The following is a 27,064-nucleotide window of genomic DNA, read 5'->3' as shown; positions in this document are numbered from 1 at the left end:
CAGACCCGAAGCCAGAATCTGCAGGGAATGGGGCTTAGGGATACATGTCTTTTTAGAAGATGCTCGGGAGACCCCTGGGAGCATCTCTGGTGAAGCACTACAGCTGCACTGTGATTGGGGGGTTAAAACAAATAAACAGATAACTAACGGGAGGGGTGCTCTGGGATGCAGAGGAGGGGGGCCTCCTGAAGGGGGGGTCCAGGGAGCTACTGGAAGGAGGTCCCATTTGAGTCGAGACGAAGAAAATGATGAGTTGGTGATGAGGATCGGAACTGATGATAACATAGTTCAGAGCTCTCTAGAAGTTGGAGATGAAGCTGGAATAACTGGTGCGTGTGTGTGAGAGAGAGGGAGAGGGAGAGAGAGAGAAGGGGAGGGAAGACAGTGCAGAGGGAAGAGTCTTTCAGGTAACTTGTCAGGGAATAAGCACAGAAGCTCACGAGAGGAAAGGTGTTCCCAAGGTGTTAGCCAAAGACCCTGGAGAGCGCAGCGCCATAAGGGAAGTAAGATGCACAGAAAGAACAACTGTTTTGTGGAGAGACCGTGGGGAACGGGGATGGCCCGTATGTCCGTGGACGTGGTCATCGCTGAACACTTGGGTGGGAGCGGGGTCTGCACAGTGGTAGGTGAGGAGGACAGGACTCCGACCCCAGGTACCTGCGGAGGAATCAGATCAAACGACTGTCAACTCTCCTATGAAGTTTTCAGGTAAAAGGAAGGAGCAAGTAGGTCTGATAGGCTGGGGGGAATCTGTGGTTGCAGACGAGCACTGATACGGAAATATTTCTAGAGTTTAGAGGTTGGAGCCAACAGAGAAGGAGATTAACGGGCAGTGAGGACAAATAGCAAAGCAGGTCCCTGGAGGAGAGGGGTCCGACAGAGGAGCGGCAAACCGAGGGTGGGTGCAAGCGAGGACAGGCAGTAGGAAGGCGAGTGAAGGGTGCGTGTGCAGCCCTGACCCGGGAGGGTCAGTGGGCGGGGGGGGGGCACTGTCTCCGCAACCCAAAGGGCGCTGGTTAAACTCCCGCTCAGGACACATGCCTGGGTTGAGGGACAGGTCCCCCGCTGGGCACGTAGGAGAGGCAACCACTTGATGTTTCTCTCTCACATCCATGTTTCTCTCCCTCTCTTTCTCCCTTCCTCCCCCTCTCTCTAAGAATAAATTAAATCTTAAAAAAGAAAGGTGCACGTGCAGATGACCCGACTCCATCAAAGGGAGGACCGGTGCTCTGGGACCCGGGCAGAGCGCCAGTGGATTTAGGTGGAAGAGGGTGGGAAGAGCAGGAGCTCCCACTGTGCACCCACTTCCACTTTGGAAACAGTTGCTGCCCTCTCATGTGCTAGAAACCCACGAGCCTCTGCAGTGACTGAAGTGGGAATGTGAGGGTCATTATCAGAACCTGTTCTCAGTCCTAAACACCCATCGGCATTACCTTTGTGGGAGGGCTTTTTTTTTTTAGTTACTGGTAACTTGATTCCACTTTAAAGTTCTGAATGAGCCCTGACTGGTGTGGCCCAATCGATTGGGCATCATCTCGAAAAGTGAAAGGTCATGGGTGCGATTCCTGGTCAGGGCACATACAAGGGGCAACCGATTGATGTGTCTCTCTCTCACATTGATGTTTTTCTCCCTCTCTTTCTCCCTCTGTTACCCTCTCTCTAAAAAAAATAAACTCTTTAAAAGATCTAAATTAATTGGTAAATTAATTGGCCTGGGGGTGGATCCTAATTTTCAGCTTGGAACACCACTGGTTGGTAGACACGTTGCAGCATGTGGCATGTGCTATTGTGTGTGAGTATGACGATGTTCAGCTAGGATGTCTCCGGATTACCAGGCATGTACCATGTGCAGGATGTTCGGCTACTCACAGAAGAGAGAAAAAGAAAAGGACTTTGCAGGGATCAGTGAGAAGTCAAAAGATTATCAGAAAAGCGTAAATCAAGAGATTTCAAGGAAGGATGAGGCTGATTCACGCACTAAGTCGTTCATTTACCTGTGAATTCAGGCGCCCAGCAGTTCTCCAGGCACCTGCGGCATGCTCAACGCCGCCTGCTCCTGAAGATGCAGAAACAGAGCTGACTTTTCCCGACTGAGTTGGGGGGAGAGGACAGGGAGACTGGTTACTATCATTTCACGTCGTAAGCACGGGGTTAGAGGTGGGCCGCAGGGGCTCCGAGTGCCCAGGCCAGGGCCGTCTTCTGCAGGAAGAGAAGCTGGAGAGAAGGCGGGAAACTGAGTCTAAAAGAGGACAAGACAGGATGAATTATGGTGACATTCACCGAACTAGAAAGTGGCACTATGTCAGGACAAAGGACATGTGTTCAGGACTCACTGGGCTGCGAGAGGCTCCTAGTAGCCTAAGGGATAGAGTAAGATTATCAAAAGCCAAAACAACTGAATAAAGCTACATTTTGACACATCTGATTTTCCCCTATTTGGCTTTATTCTGTTTTAAAATTTTATTTTCAATTAGAGTTTACATGCAGTATATTTTGTTTCAGTTTCGGGTGTGCAGCATAGTGGTGAGACGATCAGACCTCATGAAGTGGTGCCCCCCTGGTGCTTCTGGTCCCCACTGGGCACCGTACACAGTTATCACAGTACTACTGACTGTATTCCCTAAGCTGTACTCTACATCCCCGTGACTATTTCGTAACCACCAAATTGCAGTTTTTAACTCCCTTACCTTTCTCACCCAGTCCCCAGCCCCCCTCCCCTCTGGCAATCATCAGTCTGTTCTCTGTGTCTATGAGTCTGTTTCTGTTTTGTTTGTTCATTTATTATGTTCTTTAGGTTCCACATATAAGTGAAATCATATGGCATTTGTCTTTCTCTGCCCGACTTATTTCACTGAGCATAATACCCTCTAGCTCTAGCCATGCTGTTGGAAATAGAAAGATTTCATTTTTGGCTTATTTTGCAGTAATACTCCATTGTATATACCACAGCGTTATATCAGCTCATCTATTGAGGGGCACTTGTGTGGCTTTCCTATCTTGGCTATTGTAAATAGCGCTGCAGTGAATATGGGGGTCCATAGATCCCTTCAAATTAGTGTTTGGGGTTTCTTCGTGTGTGTACTCAGAAGTGCAATTGCTGGGTCATAAGACAGTTGCATTTTCAAATGTCTTTAGGAGCCTCCATCATGATTTTCACAGTGGCTGCACCAATCTGCATTCCTATCAACAGTATCTGAGGGTACATTTTAAAAAAAAGTTACTGATATTAGAGAGAGAAAGAGGGAGAGAGAGAGAGAGAGGCATCAGTTTGTTGTTTCACCCACTCATGCATCCAAGAACCATCTCGGGTGTGCCCAGCTGGTGATCAGACCCGCATCCTCTGTGTATCAGGGCGGCGCTCTAACCAGCTGAGAAGGGGGAGGGGTCCCCTTTCTCCACATCCGCACCAGCACTTGTTGTGAGTTGATTTATTGATCATAGCCATTCTGATAGGTATGAGGTGATATCTTATTGTGGTTTTAATTTGCATTTCTCTGCTAATTAATGATATTGAGCATTTTTTTTTATTTGGCTGTCTGTATGTCCTCTTTGGACAAGTGTCTATTCTGGTCGTTTGCCTATTTTTCAATTGGATTGTTTGAGTTGGTTTTTTTTTAGGGTTTTTTTCTTGGTGTTATTGAGTTGTATGAGTTCTATATAAATTTTGGATATTGAGCTGTTATCAGATATATTTGGCTTTACTTTTGCTCTAACTTGCCTCAAATTGATTAATTCAACACATAATTAAAATATGATTAAAACGTGTACCACATTTCCAATATCCTTGACAGGTTCTCTCCTACATGTATAACTGTGTGTATTTAAATACTGGCGTGGTTGCACAAATGTTCATATTCATCACAGCGCAGTTGCTTGAAGGACTCTCTGGAATTAATCTTTCACACTATTATCAGTAACTAAACAACCTTACATATCTTTTGGGGTAGCTGTACTAATGTGCAGTTTGTCTTATCTGGGCACAAAAAGCTTTCATTTCACTTTATTTCCAAGTTCACTGGCCCAGCAGGTGGGTCTTTGATGTCACTTCTCTCGGTGCATGTGCCTCCCTCGGTTCCCAATGGTTCAAGGACCGCTGGGTGTTTGTCCTTCCTTTGTTAAACTGCAGGAAGGAACCTGTGCGGTGGCCAGGCCTCTGCAGGGAGTGGCAGGAGCCCGCAGAGTGGCCTCAGGCCGTGGGCGAATTGGCGAGGCCACTTCGCCACATCTCACCTTTGCCTCCTCCTTTCTTGCAGCCACCCAGTGCAAGCACGGGGCCGTGTACGACACCTGTGGCCCGGGGTGCGCCAAGACCTGCGACAACTGGAACGAGATCGGCCCGTGCAATAAGCCGTGCGTGGCAGGCTGCCACTGCCCTGCCAACTTGGTCCTTCACCGGGGGAGGTGCATCAAGCCAGTCCTTTGTCCTCAGCGGTGACCCTTGCTCAGCAGCTTGAGACTTTGAACCCTGGCGTTGTTGACACTGAGGTGGAGGAGCCGATGAAGGACTGCGGCATCTGCGTGCCGACCCTGCAAACACGCTCGCACGGAGTACATATGTGTACATATATAGAGACATAGATATATTCAGAAACATTTCATCATTTATATAAACTATAGGTGGATTATTATATGTATATTTTTTGCTATAAGACATGTATTGTTTCTAGAACCCTAATCTGTAAGCCGTTGGATACAGTGTACAAATAAACCAGGTGTGTTTAATTTAACAAGGCGGCACGCAGACACCTCGGAGGGCTCAAACATCACCTGCGCTGTCATCTTTAAGGAAGTTTTCTAAAATCCCTGAATTGCCTGCCTGCGTTAATTTTAGCTTTGAATCAGGGTCTGCAGGGGAGTGAGAAATGTGTCTCTCTGGAGAAGGGCAGACTAGTCTAGGGGCGCTCCAGGATTCCAAAGAAAGGGGTGCATGCTTGGGAGAGGCAGCCGGTGCTTGGCGACTGTCCCTAATGGTGCCTGCAAAGCGAGGCGCAGGGTGTCAGAGTCTATTGGGACATGGTGTGACATTATTTCCCAAACCGATGGGCTAGTTGCCAAGAAATAATGTACTTGCCACCAGAGCGTCACCAAAGAATCAAGCCGCTTCTTACCGTCCTTGCGCATTCCCTGTGTCTCCTCCTTACACACGTGCGTGCGGTGGACAGGCGTGCTCGCACGTCACACCCTGGGACAAAGGGGCTCTCTGAGGGACACGTGGGTTTCACTGAGCACGAGCAGAGATTTGGAAAAACGTGCACAGCGCAGGGGGAAAATAGCGGTTTCTCTGAACCTCAGCTATTTAGGATGGGCAAATCCGATGAGCCGGTGCAAGCCGTCTGCATTCTGTGGTGGTTGTGTTTGCGAAGTGACAGCCTTTCATTACTCCTGGGGGATTCCCAGGTCAGTGCTACTTGGTGACTGTCTGTACGTCGTAATTATTGGACGGAAAGAAGACCCTCCCTGACCAGCTGATTTATTAGTCCTAACAAAGAATGGTCCGTGTACTTGCTCTGACGTCCTCGTAGGTTACGACTAGTCACCATGTGATTTCCCTGACCTGTTTTCAGCCGAAGGAGTGAAAATGTCAACAGCACAGAACCCACCAGTGTCTAAAAATAAAATGTTCTGCAGTGAAGTAAATAAAGGGCTTAAGACCTAAAACCAGGCATTATCTGTTTCAGGATGTGCTGTGTCGTGCTTTATACACAAGCTCTACCGGCTTCGGGTTCATCCATCTTGACCAGCCCTGTTTAGACAGATTTTATATTCTCACGATCCTTTGTAAAGAGCGCTATTAATAGACAGCAGCAAAATCCCAAATTTTCGAGAGCCAGCGTATCGCCATCACTTAAGACAGTTGCGTGTCCTTAACAATATTCATCCTACATTCATGACAGCTCAAGGGTGGACTTGGATTTTTTACTGGGACACGTCTGGGGGGCTGATAAACCGAATAAAGCTGTCAGTGTCACAGCGACCGGCTGAGGAGCCGGGGAGTGTGGCCGTTGGTGGTCACTGCGCGTGGGTCCTAGACGCCGCGGGCCATCGCTCCAGTGCCACGCGTGGAAGGGGAGCTTTGATTTAGGAGACTCGCTCCAGGTGCAGTTTGTGACCTTGTTCGTAGTGATTAAGGATCTGGGACCACACTCACGCTTGTTGGTGACACAAGAAGGCGGCGTATGGGCGGGGCTAAGGCTCAGCGATCTGGACACCCCGCCGCCAGGGAGATCACGCGCCCAGAGATCCGCACTCGGCATCCCGCTTACCCCCCACACTGAACCGAGAGGAGGAATGGGGCCAATCGGTTGACCCATCCTGTTTTTTTTTCTTTATTTTTATTTCTTTAGATTATCTTTGAATTCCTTTTTAGTTCGCTCTTTATGAAAGAAGGACATGGAAGAAAAGTGGTGCAGAAGAGGGAATTTGTGGGCGGTTACTCGCTGCCCATGACCCGTCCAGGACGGAGCACCTGCACCCAGAAGGACGGAATATCCTCTCTGCCGGTGCCGTCCGCCTTGGCCGCCCGTGGGGGCGCAGGACCGAGGCTCTTTGTCAGGGATCTGTCTCGTGAATTTGGGTGGCTTGATTACAAGTTGGTGGGGCACACTGTCTCTGGGGTTTAGTTTAAACTTTGAACATTTTTCTCGCTCCTGGTCCTAGAAGGAAGAAAGAGGGAGGACAGAGGGAGGGTGACGTGGGCCCAGGAATCCCAACAGCTGCCTGGTGAGGGAGGTGGGAACATCAGCGCCCTGCCCGGCCGGGGTAGCCGCAGGCTCTAGTCGAGCAGTGATTTCTGTCCGGCGGTTGATGGTAATGGAGATGAACCAAGTGCTTCCGTGATGGGGCCCCACATGGTTCACATGAGATGTTTTCACGGGTTCTCAAAGCCCAGCTCCCTCAGAGTTAGAGGGCTCAAAACGACAGCGTTCAATTTCTTTCATTAATGTACATGACCCAGGTTCCATGAGATCTACAGCATTAATAGATGGGTTCACGTTGCTCTGTCTGCGGGCGTCAGAGCCCTATGTTGATTATGCCCTTCGCTATGAATATTGCACTTGACGAGGGAAAACTGCCCGTGATGGAGAACTATGGAGATTCTCATGACACAAGGTGCTCAGGGAGAGTTCTCCCCTCTCCCTGTGAAAATAGGAATGCGTGAAGGTCCCGAGAGTAGGAAGCACATGAATCCTTGGCACTGACCAGAGCAGTTGTTTACTCAAAGGGGGGCGCATTGAGAATCACCAGCTCTTCAGGTCGAAGGTCTCTCCCTGTGAACTCGCTGGGAGTTTCCCGAGCGTCTGGCCACCAGGCCGTGAAAGGCGCCTCCCAGCAAAATGAGAAGGACCCAGAAGGACCCGTCCCCCAGGTTTCATTGCATGTGGATAAACCGTTTTGACCGGGAAACTCTTTGTTATTCTGAAATATTTCGGACAGAGAAAAAGGCGTAGAGGATAATGTTGCAAACACCCAGGAATACATTACCCTCATTAGGAAAAATAACCCGATAGGGAGTCAGCCCGTTTTTCCGGCATAAATACAATCAAGCCAAGACACACGGTGCCACAGCTCTGTGTGGAGCGTCTGCTTGTTGGGCTTTTGTTCACTTTGCTGCTTTCTCCGTCACTCCCGTTCCCCGGATCTGACAGGCCTCACGGATGTGAGCGGGAAAGCTCTCCATGTGCGAGAGGACACCTGGGGGGACAGGCACCAGGATATTTTAATTAGCTGTCTCCTGCAAACATCACCCTCAGGAGCAGGCAAGAATCGTCTCTGATTCTAAATCCTGGCAAACCAGCCTTGGCAGGATCCAGGATATTCATTCTGAAAACTGACAGTGTTGGAGTGGCCGAGAATGAATGGAGACGCTGGGAAAAGGAAGGGATGCTGGTGATCATGCCGACCTGAAATGAAGAACCGGACACCTAGCCCTTTGCAGGGAGCTTTCAGGCTTTAGAGTCGCGTTACCTTCCATTGGATTTGACGAACCTGGTGGAACGGCAGCAAACAACTGCATGAGCTTCGCCCTCACCATGGATCCCTTTCAGATGAATCCAGTGTTGAAGTGACCAGTGTCAGGCAGAAGGATGGCAGATCTCCATCGGCCTGAAGGGACACTTCCGAGTGAGCTTGGCTCGGCAAAGTGGGAAGGGTGTTCCAGGCAGGGTTTTGTTCTCTAGGGAAATGGTGGCCAAAGTGCCGTATGTCATAGCGCGCTCAGAAAATGACATTCGTCTGGGAGCTGGGGTCGGTCAGCCGGGCTGTTTGCAGTAGGACCTCTGGGGACACCTCAGGTCCTGTCCAAGTGCTCCAAGGGTGGAAGGGATGCCAACCCCTGGCACCCGGTCCCCACACCACCCCCAGTGGGCTGTGGCACTGGGTGGGAAGACCTGCCCCAGGGCCGATCCAGCTAAGGGACAGTGTTAAGCAAGGGAGTGATGTGACCAGAGCTTTGTCACAGCAAGTGGAGTGGAGGTGAGATTTTTGTTCAAAAGAGCAGGTGGGAGGCCCGTGAGATGGTCCAGGTGAGAAGCGATGAGCCCCCAAACTAGGGGGCAGGAAGGAGCAGAAAAGGGGAGAGCTTTGTGACAGGTTGGGTGGCAGCCAGGCCAGTCTCTGGCTGGAGTGACGCGTGGCGATGGGGCCAGCCTGTTACATGAGGAACGCTGGCCGGGGACCAGATTTATGGAAATTTTTATTGTAAATCGAATGTTTTCTTTAGGCTGACATCCTGAACACTGGGGCTCAGAGACGGTCCTCTTAAGACAGTCACCAACCAGGATGAATGGCTGATGAAGCAGAGGACCACACAGCTGACTTGGGAGTCTCGGGGAGTCCAGGGGGAGCTTTTCTGAGTGGGCGCACGTCACGGAGGCTGGTCAGGGAGGGTGACTGCTGAGAGGAGCCTCACTCGGCTGAATAGGCTCTACCTCTACAAAAACCTGCGTGTGTGTGAGCAGGATGGAGCGTCTGGGAGCGTAAGGCATGAGTCGCTGTGCGGATGAGAAGACAGACCAGCAGCAAGCCGACGGGCTGGGGGTGCGGAGACACAGGGCCGCGTCCTGCTGGCGTGTAGCGTAATCACAGAGCTGTTCTGAGTTCACAGCAATGGAGCTCACATAGCCACCCTGAGGGACCTTCGCAAGGGTCCCTTGATTTTTAGTGTGGCAAGCACAGCAGAGCTGGAGGAAATTTTGGCGTTGTGATATAAGCTCTCCTGCTTCTTGCACCCGGGTGAGTTCGAGTTTCTCGGATGCGGCTTCTGAGAATCTAGGCAGGGAAGGAAGCAGGAAGAGGCCTCTAATGAGACCGTTGCCTCTGACCTTCCGTGTTGCACTGCAGAGCGAGGAGGCATCCTTCAGACCTTCCAGGCACTGGTTTCTGTTACCAGACCTGGTCCAAGGCAAATGCGTTTAATGGCTGCTCTTGTTGACTTGGCTGAGGCCTGGTGGCTGGGCTGGGGGTGCTGAGGGTCCAGACGGTTGAACCCGTCCATGCCAGCAGCTCTGGTCACACCTACAGGTAAAAGGCCTGAGAACCCAGCTCACCCTGAGCTCTGGGTGGAGCAGCTCTGTTACGTTTCAGCCTCTGGCGTCGCAGCAGCCCAGCCTGTGCCGGGAAAACTGACGTAGACGCCTTCTCCGCTTCCTCCTCGGGGAACTTGGCTTCCTGAGTCATTCCTCAGAGCGGGGCTTTCAGCAGTGAAGTCTGGGGCTTGGAGAAATGTTTGCGGTGATGACAAAATTTCACTCTGGCTCCGAAAATGTAAATACCATTACTTATGTTGTCATTTTCACCATGTTTCTGCATGTAATTGAGAGAATCAGAGTCTGAACAGCTCCTCCTGGCTCGGGGGCTTAGGCAGTCAGGCAGGGGCGTGGAAGGCAGTGGGCAGCCCAGCTGGTCCCCCGCACGGAGCAGGCCGCCCGTGAGCCTGGGGCGGGGGTGGGGGGCGTGTTCCTGCTGGCCCCTTGCACGTGTCTGTGAAGAAGGACATTCCAGAGGTCCTCGCCGTGTGGGAGGGGACCTCTCCACTGACTCTCCTGAAGGCAGTGGGACAGGGGGACTCTGTCTTAGGAAACCGGCATGCTCACTACACATCCACAGTGTACACTGCTCCTGTGCACCCCCACAATGTGCGGGGGGGACTGCTTGACGACACTAAAGAGCATTCCTCTGTTTGATGAGGTGGCGTTTGGGGATGTCTGTCTTCGCAGAACAGCTCGGACCGCGCCATTTCATTCCTGTGGTGGACCCACACAGCTCTCTCGATTCCGTCCTCTGAAATGCATTGGGGAGAATCTGGCCAGGCCACCCCCCTCAAAAGCCCTGGCAGATTCATTTAGACCCTAAACCAGTTGGGGCTTACTTATTGAGACCTTCCCATAGAATTCACGGAAGGAGGGTCTTCCCCTTGTTTCACTTTGTCATCGGCTCAGGCCATAGAACACTTGGGTGGCTTTGGCCCAAGGAGACACAGATGGCGGCCAGGGGAGCGTCCCAGAGGGACCGAGTGTCCAGCTGGGCTGGGAGGGGTCGGCATTGCCTGGACTGTCCCTGAGGGTAGAGTAGAGCCATCAGCTTCATCCTTTTGTTTGGGGACAGAGAGAGGGTGGAAAGGCTTATTCCATATTAGTTCTGTCTGAGGCTGCTAATTATTTCCTTTGGTTTTCCTTTGGAGGGGCAATGTCAAATACAATATGCCATACACATTTAAATGTGTTTTCTTAAAAAACTTGGGTAAAGCCACTACCTTCCAAATTTTAGGAATTTTAATGTCATTGGACTGAAGTGATACTATTCTCTCTTATTGAATGTTAAAGTTTTTCATATTAATTGATTTCAAGTGAACACGCTCAAATGGGATTTTCCAAAGCAACATTGGCTTTTCCTTGAAATTGGGTCTGTGATTCATTGCGCGCGTGTCTAGTTCATTCAGGCTGTCTGCTTTGCAACAGCAAGTGCACGGCCTTTCTTGCCAAAATAACGCACGCGCATATTATTTTCCTCACGTGGCATTTATTATTTTTAAATTGGTAATGTGCGCACATCCATTTGTTCATGCCCCTCCGAGTGTAAGCACCGAAGAAAGGAGAGACCCAGTGGGGGCAAGGGAGAGGCTACGAGGCAAACAGCACAGGGGCTGCAGATCCAGCCACGTGTCTTTTTCCAGCTCAGCCCACGGGCCCCAGCGGGCGCGAGTCCTGCAGATGGGGCTCTATCTGCGCTGCCTTCAAACAAGCGCGAGGAAATAAACTCCAGGTCCCAGATGCTGTTCATCCTCTGAACCGAAGGGCCTGGCTCACGCTGTGTGCCTTTTATGACACATGGGAACAGGGTCCCCCTGTCTCCAAGCACCCGCTGAGCTCCCTCAAAGCTGTGATCTGTCATCCAGATGTCTAGGCTGCTGTGGGGAGGGGCCACCTTCCAGATGGACCAGTCTCCTTGGCATGAGCTGGCTGGATGTAGGGGATTGGGTGGCTCTGGGCTGACTGGGCTTGCGCTTGGAGCCTGGGCGTGAGCAGGTGCCCCAGCAGGCCCCCACAGGTCCTGGGCTTGGGTGTGCCCATGCCAGGGGAAGGGGCTCCAGCCGAATGTCCAGGGATCCTGTGGGAAGAGCATGGCTCCTTGTGCTCACGTTGCTTCTCTGGTGGGAAGAGGAAAGGCCTCCCTCACAAGACCAGAGGTTCTCAGTATTTCCAGCCAAAGATCGCAGCAGCTGGATTAGAGCGTGCAGGGCCAACGACAATCCTTCCACTAGGAGAAACAGATCACAATGTAACCTCTTGAGATTTTAATTCCACCAGGAATTAAAACCAATGGTCAGGCCAGCTACTCATTTGCGCCACCTTCCCTCCTACCTGTGCCCCCTGCCTTCACCTTTCGGTCTCGTCCCTTCCTGTGACTCCTCCCCTCTCCCTAACCGCCAGCACCCCGCGCTCCTCTCCACCACCCTTCCGATCCCCGCTCTGAACTGGCCGCCCCCCCCAACAGCATCTTCTGTTCCGGTTGCTTCCAGGCAACTTTCGTTTTCAAAAAATGAAGCTGATCAGGTTTCTGCCCCCTCAGGATTAATTGATTGAAAATGTGTTTGAGCTGCTCTGAGGTCTGTGCAGTGTCCATGTTAGGTAGCGTATTTTCATTTTCTTATCTCGAGTGCTCTGGCATGCAGCACCTCTGCCCAGGGGGCTGGCTCTGCTGCGGGCGTTGAAGGCGCTGTAGGGGATGGAAGGGAAGCTACGCAGAGGGCAGGCGGGCGTTCTGTTGGCCCCGCGATGCAGGTGCCTCGGAGACTCCACCTACGTTCCGGCCTGGCTCTGTCACGTGCCCTCTGGCAACTTGTTGCTGTTTCGTGTGGTTGCAGAACAGTTCTTCTGTTTTCAGGTAGAGTGTCTATAATTTCTGATGTCAAAAGTCCCTGAAGAAAGATGGCACTGTTCCATGTGTCCTGTCTCGTGTGTCTGGACGTGCGTCCCCTTCTCGAGAAGGGTGGCCTCGGCTCTTTCCCGGTCGCAGTGTGAGCAAACGGGCCAAGGCTTTTCCTTCTAAGGGACCTGGAGGAAATGCTGGGACCAGGGCATCGGAGTGCAACGCAGTCCCATCAGCGCTGCTGCAGATCGGAAAGACAATGTAGTCAAATCCAACCGTTTTCTGATCAAATGATAACATATAAAATTTAGCCCTGGCTGGCGTAGCTCAGTGGATTGAGCGCAGGCATCGAACCAAAGCATCACAGGTTCGATTCCCAGTCAGGGTACATGCCTGGGTTGCAGGCCACGGCCCCCAGCAACCGCACATTGCTGTTTCTCTCTCTCTCTCTCTTTCTCCCTCCCTTCCCTCTCTAAAAATAAATAAATAAAATCTTTTAAAAAAAATTTTTTTTTAAAAAATAAAATGTATTTGTCAACCCTGGACAAGATGGCTTATATGTCGGCCCACTTCCAGGGAATTTTAGTTATTGTTTATGCTCCAGGTTGGGGGTCTGTGAAGCCCTTCCCCCCACTCTGTAAAAGGAAGGTCTTTGCAAGAGGGGACCAGTTTTACCCGCCCTCCTTCACCGGGGGGTGGATTACGTGGCTGCCCACGATGACCTTCTCATCACCAATAAGCACACCCAGAACATCACAACACACCCGAAAATGACGATAGAAATTCACTGCGCCTTTAGGAGGCTTTCAGATAGAATTTTATGTTTCAGGTGACCTTTATCGTTGGAGATACAGACATTCTCAAACATCAAAACAAAACGAACCGGTTCAAGCTGCTTGTCAAATCGCAGAGTGGGAACCTCGGCTCAGTACAAATTGGCCTAATTAAACCTTATTAACATGGGTGCCCCGGGGTGAATTTCCCCCCCTCGCACAAAGGATGGCACCGCCAGTTTCCACACTGCGACACAGGCGGGTCTGAGGCTCTTTTATGGGTGATTTTCCAAACGGGCACAGCGGGTGTGCCAGGGACTGCCTCATCTGGAGCACAGGGGGATGCCTAACTGCTTGGTAATTGCGGTTTTAATTTGGGCGAATTAAATGAAAATGAAAACAGAAGCCCCATCCTGCCAGTGTTTCTGTCACTGAGCCTCCGGGTGGGGGTGGGGCGGAGGTGTTCCTGGGGACTCCGCTGCTGGCCCTCTCCCCATCCCCCAAGTGCCTCTCTCACTCTCCCGTGCTCTTGTCCTGAAACCTGCTGGGGTGGGGGGCGGGGGGGGGCAGAGCTCAGAGGAGGGAAATGCTCCATCAGGCAATGTCTGTGCAGAAGTGGCCGTGCTGACTGCAGATGACAAGCTTTCATGCTGATGGGACCGTGAGGACACAGTGTCTGCTGGAACACACTAAGGAGGGCCTGAGGAGCTGCCGTGACAACACAGGACATGTCACTGTCCTCAGCTTCGCAGTTCATCAGCAAAGCGTCCCCCACCACGGACACAGTGGGACGCGGAGCCCCGCTGCACTGGTGGAGTCTGGGAATGCGGGGGCACGTGCCGTGCCCGACACGGGGGCCCGTGGCAGACCAGCGGCCCCGGCTCCCCTGCACGCCGTGTTCCGAATCCCTGCCTCCAGTCATCCGGCTGCCCCCTCGCCGTGTCCACGGGGAGCTCTAACCGTCCACGCAAGCCTTTCCGTCATCCCTGTGCTAACGCTTCCCGTCTGCCCTGCCCGCCGACCTCTCCCTGGAGACCCTGGTAATAATGCCCAGCCCCCTGTGGGGGCTCGCCTGAGGGGAGCCCATTGGGGGGAGGAACCTCGGGAACAGCAGTGAGAGGCGGAGAAGACCAGAAAGCAAAGGGGAGTCGCATTCGAGGGGGGCTGACTGAACTGCTTCCGGAGGGGTGCCCCTGGGGGCTCAGTCCGAAGGCCTCCCTGTTCCCACACGGACTCATCGCTGAAGTTCTGCGGCACACCAAAAAGTATGTTGTTTTGCTGATCTGACAATAAATTAAGTCTGATTTTGATTCATTCACTCCAGACGGCTTTTGTCGTGTTGGCTGTTGTCGTTTTTTTTATTTGACAATCTCCCGGAAAGGAGGTCAGTGCCCCCAATTAAATAGTGAGGTGTTGTTGCAGGCTTTGAAGGTGCTTGCGGCACACGGGTCGGAAACCGCTGCTCTAAGGGGATGTGGATGGTGTGCGCATGGTCCAGACCCCGGGTCAGAGGCTGACGCTGCTCTGTGCACTTGCTGGATCTTCCCGGCTCCCACAGGTACCTGAATGCCCTGGGGCAGGAGGTAAGAGTCCAAGTGCAGGCAGCCGGGCTACACCTGAGGAAGCCCGTTGCCACAGCAACTGCAGAGATGAAAAGGTGAGGGAGAGGTTATGAGAAGACGCAATACCTGGGAGTCACCCTGGACTCCACACATCGGTAATTTCTGTCAACTCTTAAAATAGATCCCAAATCTGACCATCTCTTCCCAGCCCCACGGCCATCACCTGGTCCCACTGTTAACCCCTGTCCCTCTAGACTGTTCTACCAGTTGCCTGCGGGAGCTCCCACTCTTACTCTTGCTTCCCCGCTGCAGCCGAGGGGAACCTTTAAACACTCATCTCGTCACCTGTCCCTGCCTCCTTTAAAGCCCAGCGAATACTCATCTCAACTGGACTAAATCCCAAATCCCTTCTAAGGTCTACAAAAGCCTGCCTGTTTGGGTCCTTTGCTCCCTTTCTGACCTCGTCTTGCCCTTCCCTGCCCCTCTCCTACTCTGCTCCGAGCGCTGGTCTCCCCTGGCCTCTGGCTGGCTCACACAACATCCTAGAAGAAAGGAGGACAAGTCCGTCGGTGCCTCAGTGTGCGGGGGGTTGGGAAGTAACTAGTGTGACATTTGAGGTCCTGGCTAAGGAGGCTGATGCTATAGGAACTACGGCGGTGGCCTATTTGGGTGGGGAGGGGCACTTACGGTTCACAGGCTGGCCCACTGCCATTTTTGTAAATAGTGTCTTATTGGAACACAGCTATGCTCGTCCCTTACAAATTGTCTAGAACGACTTTCACGCTCCAAGGACAGAATTGAGTGTTTGTGACAGAGACAGCATAGCCCGCAAGACTAAAATATTTCTTATCTGAACCTTTACAGAAGAAGTATCCCAACCCCTGAGCCAGTGGGAAGAGCCATGTCCAGGAAACGTGATTAATCAGGGTTTTAGTCCCTGCCCTGTAATGTAGTATTTATGTGAGCAGCCGCTCAACCCTCAGTGAGACTCCGTTCGTGGGAAAGCTCTTCGTCCAAAGCAGGAACTCAACACAAATTGACCAAAGAACGACAGAAAAGTAAATTCAAATGTCGTGGGAGTATACTCTGCCTCCCATCAGTGGCACAGGGTTAGCGTGACCATCAGTGGACTGAGAGCTGGGAGCATTCTGAAGCCCGAGGGCCCCTCCCAGTGGTCCCCGAGGCTGAGGCCCGGGCGAGACCTTGGCTGCCCACCCGCAGCTGCACCGTGGGCATCAGCAGGGGACGAAGCTCCTCAGGTGGCCTCCCCGATGGGGGAATCGAGGGAGAGCCTTCAGAGGCTCCTGAGAGCGCTTCCCATGCTTCAGAGAGAAGACCTGCATGTAATTCCTGATTATATATGTGGTAGGAGAAAAATAAAACTGGGGTGGGGTCTCGGCGGGAGGGACCACCTGAAGCCCGTTGCTCTCCCTATAAGACCGTCCTGGGGGGGCGGGGGGTGTGGTCTCTCACAGTGTTTTTGTTGCTGTTTGGCTCTGTCCATGCTGTGTCTATACCTAGAACTTGGAAGGGTTTGCGTTGTTGGTTTTGTTCTGTGTCTCATCCTCAAAGCACCCTTCCCTGTTTCCAAAAGTATCCGCGGGGCTCCTGGGGACAGCGTGGGGGCTGCAGGTAGAGAGAGTTGGCTTCGTATCCCAGGTCCCTTGTTAACATGCCGTGGGACCTTGACAAAGTTGCTTAATCATTCTGAACCCCTGTTTCATCAACTGTAGAATAAAGACAATTCATCCTCATTAAATCGTCGTGAGAATTTTAATGAAATGGTACTCCTCCCCCCGCTGCCCGGATCCCTGCCCTTTATAAAAATAGCTCACTTGCAAGCGAGATGTTTTCAAGTCTGAGGCAGCCTATTGTCATTTCCAAGAGATGAATCCTGGCAGGTGTGGTGTCTGATTATTTTTAAACTGCTAACATATATATAGAAGATATGGAGGAGTTTGTCCCTCACTTCTTTTAGAACGAGCTCCCACAGGTCTGATGATGTTTAAAACAGACACGTATTTAGATGCAGGCAGAGGTTGCAGAAGGACAGGGGCCTCCTGCGGGGCCAGGTGAAAGTCGAAGGCGATCCCACGCGCAGGTTGCCGGGAATCCGCAGATGCCTTGGGCTTCCTCTCCATTGCTTCCTTTCGAAGGCCTGTTCTGAGAGAATCACGGAGAAGCCGAAGTCCCTATCAGAGTCGACTGGACATTTTGGGAACTGGAATGAATCGGTTCTTCTTTGCTGTGCACCTAGGACTACACAGGATGTTAGCGTCCCCTGGGCCATGCTGTGCACGTGACTCATTTGATGGGGCCCTCACTGCTCATGGGTAAGAGGGTTAGAGAGGTGACATGACCTGCCCACTTAGAAGCAGCTAGTGACCGGCAGGGCCAGCAATTCAAAAGCGCATTTGACTCACGTGGTGTCCCAAGCCACCTTGAAGCCCCAAGAGTACGGCCCGCAGGAAGTAGGTGTTCCACTGAGTTCAACATCCCACTTATCGCCAGAGGGAGGAGACAGGTGAGGAGGGTTAAGCCACCGGCAGTCACTGGCCTGGGAGGGCCCGTGCTGACTCGCCCCTGGGGAGAGAGGAAGGCATCTGTGCCCTCTCCCCACACCAGAATGAGGGGGAGGAGGGGCTCCTTATTCCCACAAGGTGTCTGGGAAAGTCCTAGTTCCCTACTCAGCCTTCTCTGGCGCCAGCCCAGCAGAGGAGTCGGGCGTCCGGCTACAACTCGGTGAGTGTGGGAGTCCCAGCTTCCCAGTCCGCCTGTCCCACGGGGGTGCTGGCGCAGAGTAGGGCGCTCGGCGTCTGAACATTTCTGTCTGGTGGGGTTGCCCCTTTCTTCGTCCGGGCTAGAGACAGCAGGCGTTTCTTGGGGCTCTTTTGCCTCTTCCTGGTGGCAATTGCTGGTTTCTCATTTAGGATATTTCGGGCAAAAAAAAAAAAAAAGAAAGCTCAAAGGACTCACCATTGCGTCATCCGATGGGTCCCAAACACCCTGGTCAGTCTGCCTTTGCTCTCCCACTTCTGAGCATTCGTCTGTGTTCGTCTTACACAGGACGTCCAGCTCTGCCCTATACTGATCAGTTTTCTACCGTTTAATCCGCCCGGGCGGGACCTATTCCAGTGTGTGGAGCTGCTGACACACTGCCCGGACAAACGTCAAATGAATTTACAAAGACTCATACAACAAAATCCCTTTGCCCGTTGGTTACAATTTTACTGAGTTTTGTATATTTGTTTGAAGATTGCCTCTCATGTGTGTAAGTGAGGGAACTGAGTCTAAGACTACACAGTGAATTTTCACTGTCCCCGAGGTCTAACATAATTTGCATTTGAACAGCGTGTTTATGTTGACAAGTATTTGTATGTATTTACTTGTATTAGAGCATCTGCTTTTCACCCAGTGCTTTGTGTGTAGTATCTCACTGAGCTCACTCAGTAACCTTGCGCGATAATATTTTTTACCAACACAAAACCACCTTGCCTATGGTCACATGCTAATTAGCAACGGAGTTTGGATCATAACTTAGGTTTCCTGATTTACACTCGATTTTTCTTTTGTTAATGTGTTGCGGAGCCTGAATATTTCTCCTCACTGGATGATGGATTGTTTGGAACCTGCCAAAATTAGATAAATAAAGCACTGTTCCTGACTATATATCACTAAGAACACGGAAATGCTTCAGCGAGATGAATCTTCAACATCCTCTTTGCAATATATTTGTTACCGTGAGTTTTTTTTTAAACGTGTCAGCTCTCTTCCCACGGGAGGAAAGAAGGAGCAAACATAAATAACTGAAGTCCGGGGCCTGTAAACAAGGCGGCATTTTAAATAATGCCCCAGGTAGCTATAAAAACAACCCCTTTATGGCGGAGTATTATGATTGTCCTAACTGGTTCGGGTCCCGAGGAAAATAAAAACACTGCCTCCCATTTTTCATGTTGGTCAGTGACCTCCCAGCTCACCTGACCCCCTTTCCAAAGTCGGTGAGTTCAGCCCAAAGGATAGGTTGGACAAAACAGAAATAAGGTGTGTCTCTGAAAGAGTGTCAGTCTCTACTTGCAAATGTGCTGGAGCAGGCGTGGTTTGAAAGTGAGGAACGTGAGCTGGTGTCTCATGACTCATGAAAGGGCGTAGAAATAATCTTCGAAGAAGATTTAGCCACAAGCCAACAGCGCAGCCAGTGTGAGGAGTGGAGGGCGGTAGCGGGCCATGGGCCCTAGCGGCGGAGCTGGGTGTGGGGAGCTGGCCACGACCCTGGGAGGAGGGCCCCCGGCAGGAGGCTAAGGGATGATGGCCAGACCTCAGGGCGGTGCTCCCCACAGCCACAGCGGCTCAGCCAGGTCTCCCAGCCCAGCCCCAGAGCACCCTCAGGCCTGAACCTTTCATCCGAGGCTAAAGGGACCCTGTGGAAGGGATCAGTTACCCACTCTTGTGTACCAATTTACCTCCAAACCGAAATTCCTGCGGATCGCCTCCCAGGAATCATGGCCAAGGTGCCCGTTCTGGGACTGCTGTCAGTCAATGTCAAGGTGCGAGCTGGGGAAGGTCTGTCTTGGAGCGCGCCGACGCGGTTTTGGCGTGTGATTGGTGCCCCTGAGGATGAAGGAAGAGGCAATGAGGTAGAAATAGGTATTTGAAGAGGTGTTGGAGGTGTTTGAAGAGATAATGAGGAAGATTTTCTGACACTCACTTGTAGATCTAAGAAGCACTGTGAACTCTTAACAGGATTTTTCCTTTTTAAGAGCAAACATACCTGGGCACTTCATTAGCAAGTGTCTAAAGGCCAAAGACAAAAGTAAACCCATTACTTTGAAAGCAACCACTCTAAGACTTAACACCTGACTTTTCCATGGAAATAAGAAATCCAGAGGGTGAGGGATTTTAGCCACTTAGTACTGCAGTACCATTAGTCCTAAAAGACGATCAACGCCGACCTAGAAGTCTACGCACAGCGAAAATAGCCCGAGAAATAAAAGCAAAATGTATTGCTGAAGATGTGCTTTCAGAAAAGCAAAATCTGAGAGTTTATTGCCAGGAAACATTCACTAAAGGGAATTTTGGGGCGGAGATAATGATCCTACTGAGACGCATGAAAATGCAGGCGGGAATGGAGAGGCAGCGAAAAGGGTGTTCATGTGGGTAAACAAAATTATAGGCGAGTAAATACCGACCGGATGAGACAAAAACAACAATGTTTTATAAACACGGAGAAGGAAAATGGCATCACGAGAATGCAGAAAAGATGGGAAAGGTGGTAAATGGAATTAATGTGTTCCAGGGAACTTTAAAAAGTTAAAAATTTCTGTTAGGGGTACTTACCAACACGTGCTGCAGTTTCTAGGCTACCCGCTGAAAGTCAAGAAAAGATTGGGTAACTGAGACACCAATGGCAAGGAGCATTGGCTAACAACAGAGGAGGAGGGGGCTGACCACCACACTCTGCGGGGGTCTTTTTACCCAGGAACACCCCTGAAGGGACTTCCTGAGTGTGAAACGGTCAGTCCTTGGTTCGGTTTAGATGGGAGAGAGATGAGAAAATGAAGATATATGTTATTTCTCATTTTAAAAAATACAGAAAGTTGTGAGTTCTTGCCCTAGAAGTGAACAGTAATCAAAGGAGTCCTCACAAGAGGAGTCTGAAAAAATGCAGTGGGAAGCCAGGGCCCCAGGTGGGAGTTGAACAGGGAGAAGTACTTTGTGGCAGCCCTTGGGGCCGGGGCTGCCTTCAAACAGTCCCTGGATTGTGGGATTCACCAGCGCACGAGACTGGGGGAAAGGCCGAGAACAGCGGGGTCGGGATCCTGACAGCGCGGAGGTGCTGAGAGTTTAGCCGGAGCTCCGATTCCCAGCAGTGGGGCGGGAGTGAGCAAAGCCCTCTGGGAAATTCTCTGAAATCCTTGTAATTTGATTGTGTGCTGTGGGGTGAAGGGGTCCCTGGACTTCCCCTCGTGCTTGGGGCTTAAGCCTTTTCATCTGCAGATTAAAGCCCCCCCCGCCCAGAGAACAGGAGAACTGGGGGGCCGCTGGCTGTGCATGTAATGTGCTCCTGCCCATTGGAGCCCGTGACACATCCTACTATTATCGTCGCAGCCGGTCGAAGAAAATAGGGTTTCGATTCCCTCCCTCCTCCAGCCCTCCCCTCCTGCACTCCCCACTGAACTGGATGGGAGATGTCAAGTTGCGGGTGGCTATCTGGAACCCCACGTGGAGGCTTCATTCTCGCAGACAGAAACCGCTCAAGGAGGAGGCGACATTATCGTTCACACACAAAGCCGTTGGGATGGAAATGAATCCACGGCGGCTGCTCTGTCCTCCCTGCCTCATTACGGAGGGCTCCGTCCAGGCTGCCCCTCCCCCAGGCCCTCTCACCTCTCCCCTTTCATCAGGGCAGGTGGGCTCTTCCCCGCTTCTCAGCCCAGGAAGCCCGGTGGCAGCCAGGACCGGCTCCAGGCAAGCTCGCCCACGCTCAGCGCTCCCTTAGGACGCCTCTGGCTTTTTTTAAAATTATTTTTAGAGAGGGAAAGGAGAGAGAGAGAGAGACATCAATGTGTGGTTGCTGGGGGTCATGGCCTGCAACCCAGGCATGTGCCCTGGTTGGGAATCAAACCTGCGACACTTTGGTTCGCAGCCCGCACTCAATCCACTGAGCTGTGCCAGCCAGGGCGCCTCAAGCTTTTCTTAATGGCGGCTTCCCTCCCATATCTTCGTCTCTCTGTGTCTCTCTTGGACTCCCACTGCAGCTGGTTGAAGCTTCTCCTCTGCCCTCACCTCGTGGGGTGTCTTCATGCTCTTCAGGGACTTACGGACAAGGATCCGAGCGGCTGGGGGCGGGCCGTCTGGGTTGGAGCAGGGGTTTTCCCGCCTATAGCAGAGGACAGGATGTGTAGCCTTCAGGAGGTGGGTGGGGGCCAGCTGGGGAGGCGATAAGGTTCGGAAATCAAAGCAGTTTGTCAGAAAAATACCTGGGGACTTCCAGGCACGATCACAGGAGGAGTTGGGAACCACAAGGCAGTGACCAAGCGTTAGAGAAAATTACAGGTGAATAGCGCCCCCCCCGCCCCCGCCGCCACGTTTCCTGCTTTCAGGCCACTTTTCTTCCCCAGCCGTCTCCCCGTAGCATCAACAATGAAGTCCGTGCACTGGCCTTTGCAGCCCCAGGTGGGCTTGACCAAGGCCACTTTGTGCCCTGCCAACACCCAAGTCCCAGGTCAGGAGGGGACCTCCACGGCCACCCTGGACGGTGGCTGCTCCGGGGCAGGGAGCAGAAAGAGGCGGGAATGCCCAGGCTCCGCGGACCGTGACCTGGGAAAGGAGACTGCTGAGTTCACCCAGGGCTGGGCAGTGTGTTTCCGCTTCGAGACCGAGTCCTCTAGAACAGGGCTGGGTCTTGGCGTTTTTGTTTTCTCATTTCCTGCGCCGATCGTGACCTACGATGTCACAGGGGCTGGAAGCTGTGAGTGCAGCAGAGGAAGAAAGGAATCAGCATGTGAGAGGAACATTTCTCCCCTCATGTCGTGACGTATGCTGGTGCTGCACCTAGCACGTGCCGATCGCAAAACGTCTGGCCCTCGAGCCTCACTGGTCTCTCTGAGCTCACCTCCATGTGGGCAGCGGGCAGCGGGCAGAGCCAGGGCACCCAGGGCAGCACGTGTGCCTGCTTGAGAAGCAGGGGCCCGGCTGAGGGCAGGGGTCCGGGGGGACCAGTAGCCAGAGGTACTCAACAGTCTGAGTGATGCAAAGCCTGGATGACAGAGCGCAAGCTGGGAGGGCTGGCGGTCTCGGTCAATGCTCATCCGGCTATGGCAAGTGTCTGGGGCAATGCCGTGGATTCTGCCACTCCCAGGGTGCCTGACCTTGGGCCGGTCACTTGTTCTGTGCCAGAGAAGCCATCCAGATGAGCCATGCAGTACAAAGCTTAGGTGAGGCCGAAGCTGGGAGGGCCTACGTTTTAGGTCATGTGCCAACTTCCTCCAGTTGGGAGGACTGGGCTGATTATGTAGGTCAGATCTCTTTATAATTTTTTTATTTGTTAATTTTATAGAGACAAGAAGGAAGGGAGAGGGGGAGAGAGAAAGAGAGATTTGTTGTTCCACTTATGTATGCATTCGTTGATGGATTCCTGTATGTGCCCTGACTGGGAATCGAACCTACAACCTTAGCATATAGGGATGACACCAACCAACTGAGCTACCTGGCCGGGGCCTGTAGGTCAGATCTTGACAGGAAAGGGAAGTCTGGTCTTTTCCCAGGCTCTGCCACCAGAAGTAAAGGGCTGCGGCCCTCAGGCTGTGCACCTGCCGACCCCGTTGAGGCTTAGGGGTGTCCCTGCTGGATGCCGGCTGCCAGCTCCCCCTGCAGGGCCGCCCGCCCTCCCGCCACATCAGACAGCTCTGTGCCGAGTGACACCACACGCCGAGAGTGGCGAATAAATCAATTCCACCTTCCCTTCGTGGCAGGTCGGGAGGCCAGGAGGTCCAACCCTCACCTATCTTCCATTTGCAGCTAAGGTCGTTTTCATGCGGAGAAACAAGAAGGCCCAGAAACAGGTCCAAAAGGGGGCAGAGCTCGGTTTCCCGGGGGGGAGGCCCCTGGGCAGCGCACAGGCTGCTTGGCGGGGGGCCGCGGTCCTGAGCCAGCCCTCTGCTCCGCTCCAGTCCCGCTCACAATCGTTACTCGCAGGCCTGTCGTCGCTACGCCCAGCTTGCTGAAGAAGGCATCCATCTGTTTTACCTTTCTTCAGTTCTTTTTTTTTTTCCTTTTTTTCCATGGCCCCATGAATAGGCTTCCGGAGGGGAGCAGCAAAGCGGGGCTCTTTTTGCTGGATGTTACACAGCGCCTCGGGGCCTTCCAAGCCCGTGGCCTGGCTTGCCAAGAGTGAATGAAATGTTTCCACAGAATCCTTTGCTTCGCTCCCAGCCGGCTCCGTGAAGTGTTTTGCTTCCTCTCGCTCGTTGAAGAGGGACACGCTGTCTCCCTTGGTCAGGCGCCTCCGACGGGGGCTTTGGGGAAAGGGAGCAGCAGAAAATACGAGAGGCCCTTCTAGAAATACGGGGTGGGGGGAGAATGGAAAAGTCTGGGCTGGGAGCAGCAGATGGGACGGAAAACAGCACTGCTCCACCAGGGCCATGGCGACAGAGATGCGGGGATTTCACGGTGGTTGGCCCTAGGGAGCAACCAAGTCCCCGGTGGCAGTCCAGACCCCGGTTCTGGGACTGCCTCCTGATGCAAGATCCCGGTGGGCCAGCCCCTCCAGGCCCACTGCCCCAGCTCAGAGGAGGCTTCCTGACGTTGCTCACTCACTGTGCTCTGCCTCCTGGTGGCTGGCTGGCTACTGGTTGCCATGGTGACCATCTGTCAATGCCTTGACAGGCCTGGGTACCAACAAGACTGAGGGCTGCTTTTTCTCCTCCCAGTTCTGGGAGACCCAGTGGGTTCTCCTTTCCAATCCAGCAGGCCCCCCACTGAGGGAGTGGGAAGAACCTCAGTTTCCCCAAGGGTGCCGTGCTCTCTTTTGGAACCACACAGCAGCTCTGTCCGTGTCCTTTCATGTTCAAATTTTTCTTTGGTTCTTCTTCCCGTTCTTCCCCCCACGGTACTGTTACCACAGGGGTTCTCAGGCCTGACATTTGGGACTGTAATATTCAGCTGCATTTCCTCCCAGGCTTCTCCCGCCCCCAGCTCTTCTGTTTCCAGTCGGCTGGCTTCGTGTGGGTCCCCCCAAGTTAGCCCACACTGCAGTCAGGGACTCCAAGAATCCCGGGGCTCAGGGTCTAAGGACCCTCCTCTGACATCGAACCACCCTGGACCCTTCCCCGGCCCAGCCCACAGCTTTGTCCCAGCATCCTCGCCCGGCTCTCTGCGCAGCATGGGGGCCGCTCCAGGGGTGGGGGTCAGACGCACCCTGACTGCCTCCAGCTCCACTATGGGGGCCCCTTCTCGGGCCGCATCGGCCTCCCACTCGCTCCAGACTTCAGCGTGCATCTCAGGACCCCACGTTAGCTGCTTCCCTGTCCCTGCACGCGGGGTGTGGGGAAATGCTGCTTTCCTGCCCCGGAAAGAAATCCGCTTGCCTTTTTGTTTCAGCTGGAGTGTTGCCGTCGGCTCCAGGGGACGGACAAGGGACGGAGAGAGGAGCAGTCTTGGGCGAGCAAGGAGACTTGAAAGTGACTGTGCGTGTGGCCTGTCGTTTCCCCTGTTTTCTTTCTGGAAGACAGCTGCCCTCTGCCCCAGATTTCTGTCCCTGACTTTTACTCCTCAGGGGTGGACCCACTCCTTCCACCTGGAGCACCTTACAATTTATGGTTCCAATCGGGGCGATTTTGAGAACGAAAGGGGTGTTGTTGATAATCGTGCCAGAACAACAGGAGTAAACCGGGACTATTACGGGCAACAGCGATCTTCTCCTCCCGACCTGGCCTGCGGCAGCCGATACACAGCCAGCTTCCCTCAACCGGGGTCATTTCTCTTGAATGGGATAGACGGATGTGACAGCCGCCCTCTGGGTCTCAATCCGGGGAGATCTGTGTGCAGTTCTTGAGGGGACCCTTTCAGAATGAATGGACCTAGATAAGGAGTTTCTTCGGTGACACTTAGTGTTCCCATCTGTGTAATGGGTATGATGACGGTAACTACTTTATGCATGGCTTTGAAGATTAAATGAGATAGTGTATATGAAGCATTTGACTTGGGATGGTTCAAAGAATTCTAGTGTTTCCTTTTCTTCGTCCTTCCCTCATGAAACCCACAGACATGCCGACCCGGTTCCGGCCCCCCTCTGTCGGAGGGGAGGTGACGTGTGGTCTGCTCAGCATTCTGTCTGAAAACGGGTTCGGGTTTAGCACCCCTCACACCTCCTAATGTACCAATAAGAGGCTGGCATTCAGTGCAATGAGGGAAGTGAGTGTAATGTATGAGACGGAGAGATGTCGCCCGTGCTCCAAACGAGCAGGAGCGTGAAGTGCATTCGAAGGAAGGTGCTGCTGGAGGGATGGTAAGGGGGGAAGAGATCACTCGCGTGCGGGGGGCGTGATGACATCACTGGGACGAGGGCTAATGGCTCTGGGATGAACCCTGTTAGCTCCGGACCACCGGCTTTAATTCCGCCCCGAACGCTGATGTGCTGGCCGCTGGCTGCGCGGAGGGAGGCGGGCCGGAGCCGGTTGCAGTGCTGTGAGGGGGTTGCGGTCTCAGCTGTGCTGCGGGGGGGGGGTGCAGTCTCAGCTGGAAGCCCTGTGCCCCGACCTCGTCTCTCACTCTCTCAGCCTCAGTTTCCCCGCCTGCACAGTGGGCACAGCCATGGGTCCTGAGCAGGACTGTGGCTGTAGTGAAACCAGACACTGAATCCTAAGGGGCCCGGCAGAGGCCGGCCAGTGCGTGTGTGACTGTCAGACGTACCCTGAAATGGGTTCATACGGTGACTTTCCTTCTTCAGGAATTCCAATTAAATCTGGGAAACTATATACCCTGGCATCTCTTCTTGTCACTCCAACTAGATTTTTTTACAGAGTTTCATGAAAATGTCTAGTTTTTAGAGCTTTGGGGCCTGCATCACCAACGGGTTTCAAGTGAGGAGTCACATGGGGTGCCCGATTAGAAGTTCCCAAGACCCTCCCCAGGCCCTCGAGACCACTGTGGGACCTAATAGCTGTCCCCCCAATAACGGGACACTTACTCAATGTCTCTGGGAAATGCTGGGTAAATGAAATGAAATAGAGTTCTTCACCGCTCAGCTTTTCGGATATTTAAATGAGTGGCTATGCGACTCCACGACGGGGCCCCATCACTCACGTTGTCTTACCCTGTGTTTGACCACGGTCCTCACAGTTTTTGTGGGATGTTTTTAGAGACCAATGGTCCTTCGCCTGCTTTGGCAAACACTCTTCTAATCCTTTTTATAGATGTAGAAAATATGTTTACATTATCATATTAAGCGAGAAAGCAAGCTACGAAATTTTATGGACTGTGAAATCCTGATTATGCTAAAATGTATTTAAGAGACTGGCAGAAAATATAATATTAACATATTAACTAAAAGCAGTAATCTCGGGAGGAAGTATGAGTAGTTTTATGTTGATTTTAGTTACCTATATTCCCAAATTTTCTTTTTTTTTTTTTACAATCAACACATATTATTACCTTTCTAATCCAGGTATTTTACTTTTCTTTCTTCTTTTGCTTAAACGGTCTCAGAAGGGATTGCTGCTTTTCCAACCACAATGTGAGATCCACCTGAATGAAATTTGCCTTTTATCGCCTCCTGAGAGGCAGGAGCAGCATCGGAAGACTTCAGAAGCCCTGGAGGAATTCTGAGGGCAGTAGGCGCAAAGGCTGTAAACCAAAGAAAAACAC

The 27,064-nt window shown here is 52.4% G+C and overlaps 1 protein-coding gene across 3 annotated transcripts in view; it reads left to right on the top strand.

Annotated features, from left to right (window-relative positions):
- Positions 1 to 5,653, top strand: part of BMPER (BMP binding endothelial regulator) — a 214,440-nt gene extending 208,787 nt beyond the window's left edge. For all 3 annotated transcript variants that reach the window (XM_045828881.1, XM_045828880.1, XM_045828882.1), the window contains one exon: positions 4,254 to 5,653. In XM_045828881.1, coding sequence (XP_045684837.1) covers positions 4,254 to 4,435 — 182 coding nt within the window. In that variant the 3' untranslated portion in view covers positions 4,436 to 5,653. The remainder of the gene's footprint in view (positions 1 to 4,253) is intronic.
- The last annotated feature ends 21,411 nt before the right edge of the window (positions 5,654 to 27,064 follow it).

The sequence above is a fragment of the Phyllostomus hastatus genome, unplaced genomic scaffold (assembly GCF_019186645.2).
Source record: "Phyllostomus hastatus isolate PE091 unplaced genomic scaffold, TTU_PhHast_1.1 phas_scaffold_78, whole genome shotgun sequence".
Taxonomy (NCBI): Eukaryota; Metazoa; Chordata; class Mammalia; order Chiroptera; family Phyllostomidae; genus Phyllostomus; species Phyllostomus hastatus.
The sequence above is the reverse complement of the archived record's forward strand: the minus strand, read 5'-3'. Positions and strand labels throughout refer to the sequence as shown.